The 16645-nt window shown below is 43.7% G+C and overlaps 1 protein-coding gene across 12 annotated transcripts in view; it reads right to left on the reverse strand.

Moving 5' to 3' along the window:
* MAGI2 (membrane associated guanylate kinase, WW and PDZ domain containing 2) overlaps positions 1 to 16645 on the reverse strand; it is a 585270-nt gene that overhangs the window by 7035 nt on the left and 561590 nt on the right. For 9 of the 12 annotated variants that reach the window (XM_087967823.1, XM_087967826.1, XM_087967821.1 and 6 more), the window contains one exon: positions 14373 to 14511. In XM_087967823.1, coding sequence (XP_087823949.1) covers positions 14373 to 14511 — 139 coding nt within the window. Of the gene's footprint in view, positions 1 to 5840; positions 5952 to 14372; positions 14512 to 16645 lie in introns of all 12 variants that reach the window. The other 3 variants (XM_087967830.1, XM_087967832.1, XM_087967831.1) reach the window with 2 other exon arrangements.

The raw sequence follows: 16645 nt of genomic DNA on the forward strand, positions 1-16645 counted from the left end.
TTTTTCCCCTCCCGATAATCAGCTGTTCATATGATCAGCTATGCTGGGATTCCCCTAGCTTGTCTTACTGCTTCACCCAGGAGGGGGAATAACTCGCACAGAGTTATTTTGTGAGGAAATATCAAAAAGCTCACAAGAACCACAATCATATGATCCAAGATCTTTTCTTATTAATGTGCCTGTTGCATGCAGGAATAAAGTCAGGGGTCTAGCTAAGATTCTGCGCACTTCGGCGAACTGGTAAATCCTGCCCCTGGCTGGTCCCGCCCACCCTGCCCCTCCCCTCCCAGGAGTCTCCATGCGGCCTGTTTTGGATGTCAGGTAAGTGCAGGGTGCGTGAAGAGGCTCGGGGAGGGTGAAAAACAGGCCTCCTGGAGGCTCCAGAAGGCCAGAAATGGATGAGTTCCCGGCTTCCAAAGAGCCTCCGGAGCACGGGGGAGGCCATTTTTGTCCCCCCCGGAGGCTCGAGGAAACCCTTCCCGCCATGGTGCAGGAGGCGCACCCAACCGGGCAGAGAACCAGTTGCTGAAATTTTTGAAGCCCATCCCGGATAAAATTGGGTTTGTGGTTATATTATCATGGCTGCCATCTTGATTTTTATTTTTTTTTGCTGTCAAGCCCGAAATTGACATATGTGTAGCCATTTTATTTAGCTTTTTTATATGTTCTTTTTTCCTTTCTCTTTGCTAGTATTTGGGGGGAAGGGTTTCGGGCTTGCCACATTCCTAAGGTGGGAGGAGAGGAGATAGAGAGAGTTGTTTAGGCTAGGTGGTTCTTCTTCCCGTGGGAACAAAAGCTGACCCTGCTGAGACCGGAAGGTGATGACACCAGGCAACGTTGATTTACTTCAATTGGAGAATGTGACTTTTGGGGGTTGTTTCTAACTTCCAATATTATGTGGTGTAATTCCAGGTTGTGTCAGATCTGGAATTACAACAGACTTTGCCAATTGGATGCTTTCCTAAATAAAATAAATTGTTTTGGAAGATGGACTTTGCTTTTTTCTTTCTAAATGGATTTCATCACTTGGAAACCTGACATTTGCTATATAGACACACAGATACAGACACAAACACACACACACACACTTTTAGTGACATCCCAGCCTATCACCTTAAAAATAGCAAGCAGGTCATTTTATGAAGGACACACAGCCAGGGAAGAACCTCAAGCTTTTAAAAACTTCATAAAACCTTGCTAAAATATTCAGTTTAACTCTCCCCCACAAAAAAGATGGATTTAGGCCATATTATTTTTTTGTTTAGGCCAAGTTCAGAGCATCTTGTTCTCGTCCAGAATCAACTTATGTTGGAGGCTGAATTACAAAATCAATTCACATCAAAATGGTTTTGTTGATACCGTAAAGGCATGGAAATACATCCAGGTGGAGCTTTAAAAAAGAGAGACCCCTGCCTGTTAAAAAAAACAGCATGAAGTTTCTATTATTCTATCGGCCTCTATAGGTACTCCTCGACTTACAAGGAATTCAGGGTGGGCTGGAGTTAGTTCTCCTGTGGGCATGCAGGGACTCGTGGCTGATTACACATTTGACCCCTCCCACCGTCTCAACCTGGACGTCTCCTACACTATATTGCTTATCTCCTAAGACAGTGATGGCAAACTTTTTTGTTGTGCTGTGCCAAAAGCGCACGTGCACCAGCACCCACAATACAATGCACCATGCCCCCCCTGCGCATGCACGCGCAACATCCTGTCCCTGCCCCCTTACCTGCACTGCCCATGCATGTGCCTCCCAGCTGATTTTCAGCCCATTTCAGGCCGTTTTCGCTCTCCCGGAGGCTCGAAGGAAGCCTCTGCAGCCTCAGGAGGCCAAAAAACAGGCCTTCCAGAAATACCGGAAGTGCCTGTTTTCAGCCTCCGGAGGGCCTCTGGAGCCTGGGAGAGGCCATTTTTGCCCTCCTGGAGGCTTGAGGGAAGCCTCTGGAACCTCGGGAGGCTGAAAATGGGGCCATTTTGGCACTTCCGGTATTTCTGGAAGGCTCATTTTTCAGCCTCCCGAGGCTGCAGAGGCTTGAGCCTCTGGGAGGGTGAAAATGGCTTCAAATGGGCCAAAAATCAGCTGGGAGGCGCACGCATGCGCAGTGCAGGTAAGTTTGGCTGGGGCTTGCGTGCCTGCACAAATGTCTCTGCTTGCCACCTGTGGCACGTGTGCCATAGGTTTGCCATCATGGTCCTAAGAGATATGAATATCAGTTAAGTACAGGTAGTCCTTGACTTACAGCAGTTCATTTAGCAGCCATTCAAAGTTACAACTGCATTGAAAAAAGTGACTCACGACCATTTTTTCACAGTTACTTCCTCTCCGGCGTCCCCTTATTCACGTGATCAAAATTCAGATGTTTGGCCAGTGCCTCTTATTTATGACGGTCGCAGTAATCCCGGGGTCACGTGATCCCCTTTTGCGACGTTCTGACAAGTGAAGTCAATGATTCACTTAACAACGGGGTTACTAATTGAACAACTAGTGGCAAGAAAGGTTGTAAAATGGGGGTGAAACTCACTCAAATGTCTCACAGAACAACAGAAATTTTGGGCTCCATTGCATTCGTAAGTCGAGGACTACTTATGCGACTGTAGCACTACTGAATATATTTCTTTCTCTGTTTGTTATTGCTGCCGCTGTTAATAATCTAAATTTATACGATGAGAATGACTGGCCTATCAAAATGCCCATTATGTAAATGTAATTTACAACTTCAGAAGACGTTTTGAGAAGATGTGAATTACTGATCTGAGCACAAGATCCTGTTGGTGCCACAACACATTTCTCTAATCTTCTTTTTGTTTACAAAGTTGGGATCAAAGTGACATATTTTCAAAAAGGATGTTTTATATGTGTTATTTATAACATTTGCAAATCTCTCCAGACTGAAAGTGATCCTTCTTCTTTTTTTTTTTAAAAAAAAAATCCTTTTCAAACACTGCCTCAAATCTGCAGTGTATCTTTGTTAAAATACAAGGCATTATATACTAGGGTAGAAATTTGTCAAAACATTTGAACTATGGTTAAATGCATATCCTGGTTTCTTTCTTTTTCTTTTTTAGTGTAAATAGCAACGGAATAATTCCTGATAATTCTAATCTTTTCTTCAGATCAGCCAAGAATGAAATAGTCTTGGGTTGCATGAAATGGAGCAGTGCATGAATTTTTACATACATTGTTTTTTAAAATCTGCATTCTTAAAAAGGAGATTAATTCCTTAGCTTCCCTTTTATTTCTCCAGATAATATACTGAATTCAGATTGGCTTTTTTGAAGCCCAGGATAAATGTTCATTAATTTTCCTCTGAGTTTCAATCTCAGGTTAACCTTGAATGAAATGCATAATTGCCCAAGGAATCTTATATTGCACCAAATTAAAAAAAAAAAAAAGATCATGAGAGGATTATAAAAGAACTCCAATAAACTCAATAATTTATATATTCAGTTACAACATGGCTTTTCTACAGAAACATCTCTAGCCCATCAATGAATCTATTGCATTAATTGAACTGAAGCAAGAAGTTAGCAGTTAACACGGCAACTTGCAGAGATGAAAGTACAGATAAAATTTCAGATAAAGTTTATCTTTAATGCTGCAGCTCCAATAAAGCATCCAAAGGATATTGAAGTTGCTCTGCTCCATAAAGGACTTGGCATAATGGTTAACCTAGCATCAGATCAATTTATACAGTTTGAGGAAGAAGAAGAAAAAGGATTTAGTAAAATAAAACCCCTTGAGTTAACATCTGTACATGTCTCTGTGACCCAAAAGTCAAGATATCAACTCAACCACAAGACCAATTCATCCACTGGTGGGATACTACCAGTTTCTGTACCGGTTCGATGATCGTGCACTTCGCGTGCATGCGCAGCTTTCCAAACACCAGCTGAGGTTCTGCTGCGCTGATCGGCTGAGAGCATAAAGAACAGAAAAGCACAGGGGCATGTGGCTGTCTCTCTCCTCTCAACTGATGGTCGGTGCTTTTTTTAAACCACTGGTTCGGCCAAACCGGTAGCAATTTTTGCTACTGGTTCGGGGGAACCGGGCCGAACCAGTAGCATTTCACCACTGAATTCATCCATCCTGCTTTTTGTAAATGTGGTTTCAGTTTCCAAGTGGAGTTGTCAACCCCTTGGGGGCAGACAATGGTTGTTTGCAGACACACAGAAGTGGAAATAAAACTGAAAGGAGGAAAGGATGCTCTCTTGGGAATTATTAGACAACCACGACTCTCTGTCTTTTAAATCACTTCTACCCAAGAAATATCGTACAACAACAGTTATGAGGTTGGTTAATTGTATTAAGTTACTGCAGATCATGAGGTATAATAAAGAGTTGCATTGGTCGTTAATTCGGACGCATGTATGATGCCCTTTTTCAACCATTAAAACGTATCAGGTCTCAACCAGAGATTTGGTTATTCATAATTTGAATTGTGTTTTGAGTTTCTGGATTCTAGGTTGAGAAGACAGGACCATTTTCACACTTAAATGATGCCTTATGTATGTGTGTGCATGCGTGTGTATTATAAATATAGATGAACTAGCTGGATACCCGTGATTCGCGACAAAACTATATGATCGGGCTATGCAGGAGAAATTTGGTCCACGTTCCATTGGCTCCCTCCCAGGAGTCTCCATGCAACCTATTTTGGATGTGAGGTAAGTGCAGGGCCCACATGGAAGCTTGGGGAAGGGGGAAAACAGGCCTCCTAGAAGTTCTGAAAGTCCCAAAATGGGCCCATTTTTGTCCTTCATAGGGCCACTGGAGCCCAGGGAGGCAGTTTTTGCCACCCCAGAGGCTCAAGGAAAGCCTCTGGAGCCCAGGGAAGGCAAAAACAGCCTCCCTGTCATGCCCCTGTCAGAATATGATTTGGAGGGGGAGGCTAAGCAGCTGACAGGGAGTGGGAGTGTGGCTTCATTGGCTGTGGAAGAAACTGGGGAAGGGCACAGTCCGGCTGGGCAGAGCAGGGAAGAGGTAGAGCAAGGGAGAGGGAGGAAGACCCAGGCCCACCCCCTCTTCATCCTAGGGCACGCAGGGAGGAATGGAGAAGGGAGCAATGTGAATTGCGTGGCTTACAGGGTAGGAAAGGGCCCCGATTCCCTTCATTAGCTGCAGCTGGGAACACAGTGTTTAAAAAGGGAAGTTGCGCACAGCAACTTGTTGGGAGAAAATCATGAATTATCTGGTATCATCGAGGCTTATCTGTGTTCTTGGCATCTTCCCAATTGTGGTTTGTTTGGATTTTTAGTTACAGTTTGTATGCACTTTGTTTATGGACTGAATTTCCTCCACTTAAAGGCTGTTTCTGGGAGAGTTTTTCTCCAGCCAGAAGGTAACCAGGACATTGGGGGCAAAGTTGGAGATAATAAAGGGACTCCTACTGATTATCTGACTGTGTTGCCTTTGTGCCACGCCCCTTTGGGTCATCACACCCCCTGCTGTGGTGCAGGTGGCCAGCTAGGCCATGCCCACCATGGCCACGCCCACCCAGCAACCGGGCAGAGAACCCATTGCTGAAATTTTTGAAGCCCACCCCTGTATAAGGTCTCCTGCTTCTGTTATGGATGCTCCAACACTGGAGGTTTTTAAGAAGAGATTGGACACCCATTTATACTGAAATAGTATAAAGTCTCTTGCTTGAGCAAGGGGCGGGGTTGGAGTAGAAGACCTCCAAGGTCCCTTCCAACTCAGTTATTCTTACATTTACGAGTTTGAGCAATATTTACTACTGAAGGAGGCATCGCACATGTTCCGAGCAATTAGATGAAGCTCCATTAAAGAAAGCAAAGAGAAATCGGTCAGAGTATATTAGCAAATGGCAGAGATTACACACCGTATCTTTAGGATGGCCCAGTAAGTAGAAATATGGGGAGCCATGTTTGTCACTTTTCATGCACATGGAGAGACTGGAAGATAGCGTTCCTAAAGGAAGGGGAGGAACAGCCTAGGACCAATCATTAGAATTAACAGAAGCAGAAACATCAAGACATTATTAATCATTTACTATTATTATTTTTATCTACAACAAAACAGCATTGCACGATTAGAAGAGACATTTATAAGCAATAGCCAACTTTTTTTTCTAATACAGATAAGACAAAGAGGCATGCAGACGCTTAATAAAAGAAAGAGAATATTTCAGAAACAGATATACAGGCAGTCCTCAACTTGTATTAGTGATTCGGTTGTTAAATGAAGTTGGTTTTTGATGAACTGTTGTAAGCCGATGACTCCCTGTAGATTGGAGAATGGTCAGATCCTTTCTTTCCTGATTGTGAATGGATAACCATGGATAATTGTTGGAAATCACTGTTGGAATTTATTTCTATGCAACAGCTACAGTATTTACAAATTTGGATCTATGATATATCTATGTTCTTTTTTATACCATAAATAGAGTTTCTTGTTTCCTGTTACAGTATGTAGTTGAGCAGTAAAGCACATGGCGATTGTGCTCTTTGCTCTGGGCGGTGCTTTATATAATCAGAATTTCTAACTATAATCTTCCTAGTTTCTTATGGCTATTGGAGATCTTATGGTTATTTTAGATCTCTGGCAGATTAACTCCTCTGGATGAATCTATACTTCTCCTCTGTTTAATCTTTACAAACATCTTTGTTTGCTCATTTTTGAATACCAGAATCTTTTCTTGTGGCCAACTCAGTCCTCGTATCTTAACATGGAAAAGTCAACACCAAATGACTTTTAATTCCTCAGTTTTGCCTGTTAAGGTCCTTCAAAATTGGAGCTGGTGGAAGAGATGGCCTTTCTGACTGAAATGGGAATTCTAATGCTTACCATCACGGAGAATTTAACTTTCCGAGGGACCCTTTTTAATATTTCCTTCCATGGCAGCCTGTCAACTTTGTTTTCCTTGAGGCACAATATTGCCTTTTAAAACTCCATCTAAATGTCATTTTATAGAAATGGAGAGCAACCCAACCCTCTGTGGGATACCCACACTCCTCTTGACAGATATTAGTATTCTTAATCCTGCTTTACACATTCGAGACAATTATGTGGGATGTGGACTTCAAGTGCATTTGTTTCCCTGACTCTCCTTTCGTCTGTCTGTCTGTCTGTCTGTCTGTCTGTCTGTCTGTCTGTCTCTCTCTCTCTCTCTCTCTCTCTCTCTGTTGGAATAAGTTTTAAATGACTTCATTCCTACTGATTCTCTTCTCCCTTTTTGTAATATAATAAACTTAGAGGAATGCCTGTTATGGTTTTGTGGAACAGTGGTATAATAATAAACTCACATTACTTCCTGATTTTTAAAAAAAGTTCTGATCACTGCTAAGAGACTTTTTAATTAGTGTATTTTAGAAGAGAGAGATGGGACAGTTTAACTCATTTGTGTAATTACCCTGAATTCTGTTGCTTCTTTCGTAAACAGCCGCCAAAGACAGAGATCACACAGAAATGCAAAACTGATCGTGGAAGTTTTAATGTCACTGTTCCTTGCACACAGCTATGTCTCTCTTTCTTTTATCAAACAAACTCATCAGAAGAAAAATACCCAATAAAATAAAATCTTGCCTGAATTATCTCTGTCCCAGGTTAATGCAATAAAATACGCTTCTTAAAGTTTTAGATGTCGTTATTCAGACATCTGTTTTTAACCCACTGGGACATGATGAGGGTTTAAAAATAGGATTTGTATGTACAGGTAGTCCTCAACATATGACCAAAATGGCCATTGCGGAGTGAAACATTTTGTTAAGTGGGTTTTGCTCCCATGTTACAACTTTTCTTGCCACAATCGTTAAGTGAATCTTAGCCATTGGTAAGTTAGCAACATGGTTATTAAATGAATCTGGTTTTTCCCATGGACTTTCCTTGTGAAAAGGTCACAAAAAGGAATCGCATGACCCGAGGACTCTACCACCGTCATAAATATGTGTTGTCGTTCGCCGGCAGCAGATGTGGATGGCTGAGGTCTCTGACAGTGAGGACTCGGATGAGGGGCCTGTGTGTGATGCAGGGATGGGGCCAGGACTATTGGAGAGTTGGGTGCTACCTGCGGAGCTTGGGGAGTCTAGCAGCAGTGACGCAGAGGACCCCGGGGAGCCTGTGCTCAGTGTGCGTATGCGCAGGCTGCTCAAAGGAAAGAGCAACTGAAGCAGCACGGGAGACTCAGGAGTAAGGCTGGAGGCGATGGCTGCTCCCATAAGGAATAAAAGCCAGCCTTTGGTGTTTGCTTCTTTGCAGGAAGCAAAGAAGTTGTTTCTACTCAGAGTCCTCATTGAAACCCTGCTTGTTTCGGTTTGTTTTTTTGAAACTTCTGGCTTTGGATATTTATCTGCCATTAGTCTTTTGTTCTTGGCAGCCTTTTGCAACCTTTAAAGGGCTTGCTCTTATCTGGGACAATTAGTTTTGAATGCCTCTTGGCTGTGAATGCACAGGATTCACAGCGTTGCATTAAAAAGGTTTGCTTTTATACATATTTTGTGTTTATTGGATGTGAACAAGGCTTGGGTCAGAACAATATGAATCAATTGTCAAGCATCTGAAATTGACAGGGAGTGACCATGGGGGTTACTGGAATGGTCGTAAGTTTGAAAAATGGTCATAAGTTGCTTTTTTTCAGTGATGTTGCAACTTTGAATGTTCACTAAATGAACTGTTGTAAGTCAGAAAAATGCCTGTACCATGGAGAAGCTAAAAATCACCTTTGAGCTAAATATATAACTCCTCACGGACACATTTAAGCAGTTCTGTTTGCAACAGTAAAAAAAGGGGGTTTTCATTGTTTTATTCCAACAATATTTTCAACTTTCCAGGCTAATACACAATTCCTGGGATGCCTGAGCTTGCTTAGATTCTGACTCTACACAAAATTTACTCCCCTCCCTCCCAATTTATTTATTAATCTGAAAATTACAAATATCTTTATTGTGACCATTAATCAACGGAAAGCAAAAAAAAAAAAAAATGTTCTGGATACAGGCATTCCTCAATTTACAACAGTTTGTTTTGTGACCGTTTGAAGTTATAGCAGCACCAAACAAAGGGACTTGTGACCCTTTTTCACACTTATGACCCATTACCACATCCCCATGGTTGCGCGATCAAAATTCAGACACTTGGCAACTAACTCAACTTTATAAGCCGTGGTGATCCAGTGGTTAGTTTACAGCTGACTTCAGCTGACTGCTGCTGACTGCAATTTGGCAGTATGATTCTGACCGTCTCAAGGTTGACTCAGCTTTCCATCCTTCCGAGGTCGGTAAGATGAGGATTCAGATAGTTGGGGGCAATATGCTGACTTTGTAAACCACTTAGAGAGGCCTGTAAAGCACGGTGAAGTGGTGTATAAGTCTAAGTCTAAGTCTAAGTCTAACCTTCCTTCCTTCCTTCCTTCCTTCCTTCCTTCCTTCCTTCCTTCCTTCCTTCCTTCCTTCCTTCCCAGTGGTTAGAATGCAGTTTTGCAGGTTAACTGTACCAAGTGCCAGCACTTAGAGAGGGCTGTGAAGCACTGTGAAATGGTATATAAATCTAAGTGCTATTGCTACTCCTCCCTCCCTCCCTCCCTCCCTCCCTTATTCCCTTTCTCATTCTCCTTCCTGGTGATGCAGTGGTTAGAATGCAGTATTGCAGTCTGACTCTACTGACTGCCAGGAGTTCGATCCTGACCAGCTCAAGGTTGACTCAGCCTTCCATCCTCCCAAGGTGGGTAAAATGAGGACCCAGATTGTTTGGGTCCATATGCTGATTCTGTCAACAACTTAGAGGGCTGTAAAGCACTGGTATATAAGTCTAAGTGCTATTGCTACTCCTTCCTTACTCTCTCCCTCCTTCCTCCCTCCACTGCCAGAAGTTCGATCCTGACTGGCTCAAGGTTGACTCAGCCTTCTGTCCTTCCGAGGTGGGTAAAATGAAGACCCAGATGTTTGGGGGGAAACATGTTGACTCTGTAAACTGCTTAGAGAGGGCTGTAAAGCAGTGGTCACCAACCAATGGGCCAGGGACTACTGGTGGTCTGCGAGAAAATTTTGGTGGTCCACAGAGAAATGTCACCCCCCAAAGCAATTAATCCAGGCTGCGTGAGAATACAAGGCTGCGCTGCCCACATGGCCAGTGGGAACACAAGGATTGCGTTGCTTGTATTGCGAACAACACGAGGTAGTGAGAGGAGGGGGAAAGGGCAGAGGGGGGAACTTGCCCCACTCGCCCCTTGTGCCTCTCCTGGCCACCAGGCTGCTTCTTTCAGCTTCTTTCTTCTTCTACTTTTGGCTGCATGCAAGGAAAGCAGCAAAAGTCATTCTTTCTCTCCCCAAACTCTGCCAGAAATGAGTCTTTGGGACCCTGAAACACATCCTGCTCCAAGAGGCCAGCATGACAAGTCTCACAAAGATTCATTTCTGGTGAAGTTTGGGGGAGAGAAAGAAAGATTTCTGCTGCTTCTGCTGCTTTCCTTGCATGAAGCCAAAAGTCTCTCTCTCTCTCTCTCTCCCCCTGAGAACAGAACTGGAGACGGTATCCTGCAATCCCAAATAAAGAATGATAGATCAGTAGGAAAACGGGGTGGGGAATTTTCCTGCAGACTTTTTGGGGGATTTTCCCAAGGTCTCAGGTCCGCAGGATTTAAAATTATGAGTTTGGTGGTCCCTGAGGCCCAAAAGGTTGGTGACCCTTGCTGTAAAGCACTGTGAAGCGGTATATAAGTCTAAGTGCTATTGCTCATCTTTATGATGGTTACAGTGTCCCGGGATCAGGCGATCCTCTTCCAGCAAGCAAAATCAATGGGGAGGCCAGATTCACTTAACAACTGCATCGCTAACTTAACAACTGCCTTGATTCACTTTTCACAAGAAAAGTCACAAAACGGGGCAAAAGTCACTTCATAAACGTTTCACTCAGCAACAAAAGCTCAGATGTAAGTCAAGGACCGTCTGTATTCAAAAATCCCTTTCCTCCTCTTTTTTTTCTTTCTGTGGGTTAAAGATTGCAATAAAGCTATGTTAAAATTTTGAAATGTTACCCCCAAAGCAACAAGCTTTGTTACATTTTCCCACTGGGAAAAACAAAATCTGCAGATATTCCTTAGCACCGTGATGGCAAACCTATGACATGCGTACCACAGGTGGCCCGCAGAGCCATTTGTGCCAGCATGCGAGCTGCAGGCAAACTTACTTCACTGCGCATGTGTGTGCCTCACAGCTGATTTTTGGCCAGTTTGAGGCCTTTTTCGGCCTTCCAAAGGCTTGAGGAAGGCTTCTGCAAGCTTTGTAGGTCGAAAACAAGCCCCTTTCCAGTATTTTCAGAAAAACAAGAAGTGACGAAACGGGGCTAGTTTTCGGCCTACAAAGCCTGCAGAAGCCTTTCTCAAGCCTTTGGGAAGTCAAAAAGGCCTCAAACGGGCCGAAAATCAGCTGTGAGGCGCATTGCAGGTAAGGGGGCAGTGGGGAGTAGGTGGGTGGGATTGCGGGCACATGTGTAGGATGTGTGTGTGGGGGCGCACATTGTCTTCTGGGTGCTGGCACATGAGTGCAAGTGTGCAAGCACGCACACAATTTTTGGCACAGGAGCCCAAAAAGGTTAGCCACCACTGCCTTAGCACATGAAATAGGATAATAATGGCAAACCTTTTTGTTGTGGTGTGCTGAAAGCGCATGTGCGTGTGTGCCGGCACCCACAATGCAATGTACCCCGCCTCCCCTGCGCATGCACATGCAACACCCCCGTCCCCTTACCTATACTGTGCATGCGCGCGCCTCCCAGCTGATTTTCGGCCCGTTTGAGGCCGTTTTTGCCCTCCCGGAGGCTCGAGGGAAGCCTCAGGAGCCTCAGGAGGCTGAAAATGGGCCCATTTCGGCACTTCTGGTATTTCTGGAAGGCTGTTTTTCGGTCTCCCGAGGCTGCAGAGCTTCCCTCAAGCCTACGGGAGGGCAAAAACAGCCTCAAACAGGCCAAAAATCAGTTAGGAGGCGCACACATGCACAGTGCAGGTAAGTTTGACTAGGGCTCGCGTGCCCACACAAATGGCTTTGCGTGTCACCTGTGGCACGCGTACCATAGGTACACCATCACGGAAATAGGACAAAGGAAGAGCAACGATTAACATTTCAGCATGCACAATTTTACATGTAGAAGGTGCATATACAAGAGAAAATTGGCGTTATTTCATGCATCACACCACAGAAGAAACTACAGGTTCCAAATGAATATTTTTCTTTCTGCATTCATGAATTGAAGATCAACACTAAAAAAATTCCAGATGCTTCTATTGGGATAAATAGCATATAGTCTGTGGCCGATCCCATTTTGTTTTGTGTTATTTTATAATACAGGGGGATTCCTGCTCCCCTTCCCATTAAAAGCACATTAAAGCCAGAGCGATTAAAATCAAATATGAAAAAATAAAGCCCCTCTCTCGTGAAATAAAAACCAATAAAAATACGGGGGAAAAGACTTGTAAGTTCCAAAAACAAGCACCGAAAGAGAAATAAAATAGACATTGTGGAAACCTCTGCGGATGAAAACATTTGCAAAATATTTGATTGCAGAAAGGAGTTATGCCACCAACCAATTAACCAGCAGGGTTTTCTCCACAATAAATTTATAGGCAAAGTTGTTAGTGGAAAAGTGAGAGTGGGAGAGATTTATATTTATCAAAAGCCATCCTAAGAATAATAGGATGCCTCTTAGTAGTTAAGGTATCTTCTCCAGAACTTCAACATTGGAAGCTTTCAAGAAGAGACTGGATTGCCATCTGTCAGAAATGGCGTAGGGTATCCTGCTTGGGCAGGGGGAGGGAGGTGGTTGGACTAGATGACCTACAAGGTCTCTTCCAACTCTGTTAGTCTGTTTCAGATTAGCTTCAGATTAAGAGAGTTGGAAGGGACTGTCATGCTCTTGTTAGAGTTGAACTCTGAGGGAAAGGAGGTGTGGCTCCGGAGGTTGTGGAGGAGGATAGGGAAGGGCAGAGGCCAGCTGGGCAGTCAGAGAAAGAACCAGGCCCATCCCCTCTGCATCCTAGGACACGCAGGAAGGAACGGAGAAGGAAACAACTTGGTTTACGAGAGAGGAAGTGGCCATGATCCCCCTCATTGGTTGCAGCTGGGGAGAATAGTATATAAGAGAGACGGTTACAACACAGTGTTGCCAGAAGCAAAGTGTGTGTTATTTTGCGCTAAAGTTATTTTGGTTGGCGACCTTCCAACAGACTGCGCCTTGTTATCTCCTTGACGTTGGTAATTACTTACCCTGGTCCATTGTGGAAATTCCTTCATTGTAGCTTGTTTTAGTTTTTTATTTCACTTCTATCTGCTCACTAAGTTCGGACTGTATTGCTTTCTTTTCAAGACTATTTTTGACTATGTTTTATCTCCAACTGAGAATTATTGAACAGTGGGGCCAAGTTGGAGGCATTAAAGGACATTTATTTACGTTTTGGATTTTGTTACATTTGTGTTACACTCCGGGTCATCACAGGGACCTTGTAGGTCATCTAATCCAACCCCTCCTCGCCCACCCAAGAAGGAGACCGCATGCCATTTCTGACAGATTAATTAATCTGTTAATCCTCTGCAATGTTGTATTTAATGGCGAATTTAGTAGGCAGGAGTGTCAAATGGAGAGCCCTTGTAATTGTATTTATTTTGCCAAAATAAGAAGCATATAATGATGCCAGTAAGCATGTACCTCAGCAAGAATAATACTGCACCAGTTTGGTATAATACTACAGGTAATTCCCAATTTACAACATTGGCTCAGTGAAGTTACTCAGTGTTGAAAAAAGTAACTTAGGACTGTTTTTCACATTTTACAACCATTGTGGTATACCCATGGTCACACGTGATAACAATTCGGATACTTATCAACTGGCTCATATTTATGATGGTTGCAGTGTTCTGGGGTTATGTGATCCCCTTTTGCGACCTTCTTGGGAAGCCAGATTTATTTAACAACCATGTTATTAACCATTGCAGTGATTCACTTAACCACTGTGGCCAGAACGGGCATAAAACGAGCCCAAACTCACTGAACAATGGTCTCAGTTAGCGATAGAAAGTTTGATTGTACCTGTAAGTGATGTTTATTATAGGGTGTAGGGTGGAAAGGAGTTGGGTCCAAACGTCAGCAGGGTTACAAATGGATCCACACAGGATGAAATAATGTTCTAGAAAGACTGAAGCCTTTCTGGAATGTTCCTTCAGGATGGAGGCAAAGGGGAAACTCCACTACACAAGCAAACATCTCCCCCTGCCTTTTCCCCCCCAAGCGTTACTTCCATGTTACACCAAACACAATACAGGTAGTTTGAAAGGTAAGGGCCACTAAATCAACAACCACCATCACCACAATGACAACAACAACGACAACGACAACAATGATAGTAATAAAAAAAAAAGTGGAAACCCACCATATTCTGGGACCTGTCCGGTTCCACGTTTTAGTAATAACCGTACTCTTCGGCCACCAGATTTGATGAGTTCTATTGCTCTGGCATGGGTCATGTCCCTCGTGGTTTCCCCATTGATTTCAATAATTTGATCTCCCACCTGTCAGGTTGGTGGGGGAAAAGGGGGACCAAGTTAGTCCTTGGTAGAGACACAACATTTCACACAGGAGCATCACAATGATTAATAGAATAGAACAGAGTAGAAATCTTTATTGGCCAAGTGTGATTGGACACACAAGGAAGTTGTCTTGGTGCAAATGCTTTCAGTGTACATAAAAGAAAAGATTCATTTGTCAAGAGTCAAGAATCATAAGGTAGAACACTTAATGATAGTCGTAAGGTACAATAAGCAATCAAATCATATTAGGAAACAGTCAATATAAATCGTAAGGATACAAGCGACAAAGTTACAGTCCTACAATCACAAGTGGGAGGGGATGGGTGATAAGGAGTGGTGAGAAGATTAATAGTAATAGTAATGCAGACTTAGTAAACAGTTGGACAGTGTTGAAGGAATTATTTGTTTTGTAGACTGATGGCGTTCGGGGAAAAACTGTCCTTGTGTCTAGTTGTTCTGATGTGCAGTGCTCTATATTCACACACTACTACACCACACCTGGTCTTCTTTAGAAGTCTTCCTTTTGTTGGCTTTCATCCAGCCTCCACCCTTCTGTTCCCCTTTTTTCAGTTACAGGCAGTCCTCAATCAATCAGTCCCTCTAGATAAGCACCCACCTTTCTCTCCTTTGAATTGCTGCAATCAACTAAAGTGCCAAATGAACTATAGAAAACCAACCAAAGTACAAAGTCCACACAGAGCTTCAAGGTTTAATCTGAACAGAGCAAGCGACTTTGCTTCCTGCAAAGGTTTCTTCACCTTTGCACTTCCTTTATACCTTATAGGAGGGGCAATCACCTCCCAGCCTTACTCCCAAGTCGCCCCTTTTGTCTCAGCTGCTCTTGCCTTCTAGCAACTCTGTGCCCACACACATTGGGAACAGGCTCCCCTTGTTCCTCTGCCTTGCTGCTGCCAGACTCTGGAGGCTCCGGAGTCAGCACCCCACTCTCAGATGGTCCTGGCCCCATCTCGGCATCGAACGCAGGACCCTTGTCCAAGTCCTCCCCAGACTTCCGGACTGGTCCCTGTTCTTCCCCACTGTCCAATTCCGCTGCTGTCTGCACTGGCTGCCGGCAAACCACAACAGATACCTCTACCAAGTGACACGGTTTTAATGTGCCTCCCTCCGTCTGGTTGAAATAGAACTGAATGAGCTGTAATACTGGAAGAAGTGTCTCTGTCCTGTATCAGTGGAGATGGAAAGATTCCCCGTGTTGCAGTTGTGGTGCTGATACACAAACATATTGTGCAAGACTGCCCACAACATGCATTCTCTGGTTTCCTGCACAAAGCAACACTCAGAGGTGAACGCCTGGAGAGCTGAATTGGATAGCCCCTGACGTATCTGCATATAGGTTTTATATATAATCACATGGACAGTGTATATATGTTAGAAGCCTGGCCTTTAGGTGCCTTGGAAAATAGCTTGACCCCTTCCTCTTGGAGGGGCTGCCAAGAGGAGAGAGGAGGTGGGGGTCAAGCTATTTTCCAAGGCACCAGAAGGCCAGAAAATGAACAATGGATGGAAACTGAACAAGGAGATATTCAACCTGGAAATAAGGAGAACAATCAACCAATGGAACAGAAGTTGCCTTCATCACTGGAAGCTTTCAAGAAGAGACTGGACTGCCATCTGTCAAAAATGGTGTAGGGCTGAGATGGCAAACCTATGGCACCAGGGGTGGGATTCAAATTTTTTAACAACTAGTTCTATGGGTATGGCTTAATTGGTGGGCATGGATTGGTGGTCATGTTATTGGCTGGGCATGGCAACTCAACATCACTCACATCGAGGCATGGATCTCCTCGCCTGGCCTTTAATGACTGTGGGGATGCTGCAACAGTCGTAAGTGTGAAAAATGGTCATAAGTCACTTTTTTCAGTGTCATTGTAACTTTGAATGGTCACTCCACATAAGCAAAGTTCCAGCAAAGAAGGGGAAGAAAACTCCAGAGACGTTCCTGAGACAGGAAGACTAGTCCTGCCAAGAATGTAATAAGGGTTAACGGAGAGGCAGTTTCTGTAAGCAACACCAGAATGTTTCCTTCCTGCCTTCCTTACAGGATTAAGCCAGTAATTTCTTCTAACAACCGGTTCTCCAAACTGCTTAGAATGTT

The sequence above is a fragment of the Notechis scutatus genome, chromosome 6 (genome assembly GCF_049901735.1).
Source record: "Notechis scutatus isolate UNSWTSFEM ecotype Mainland chromosome 6, rNotScu1.2, whole genome shotgun sequence".
In the NCBI taxonomy this organism is placed as follows: Eukaryota; Metazoa; Chordata; class Lepidosauria; order Squamata; family Elapidae; genus Notechis; species Notechis scutatus.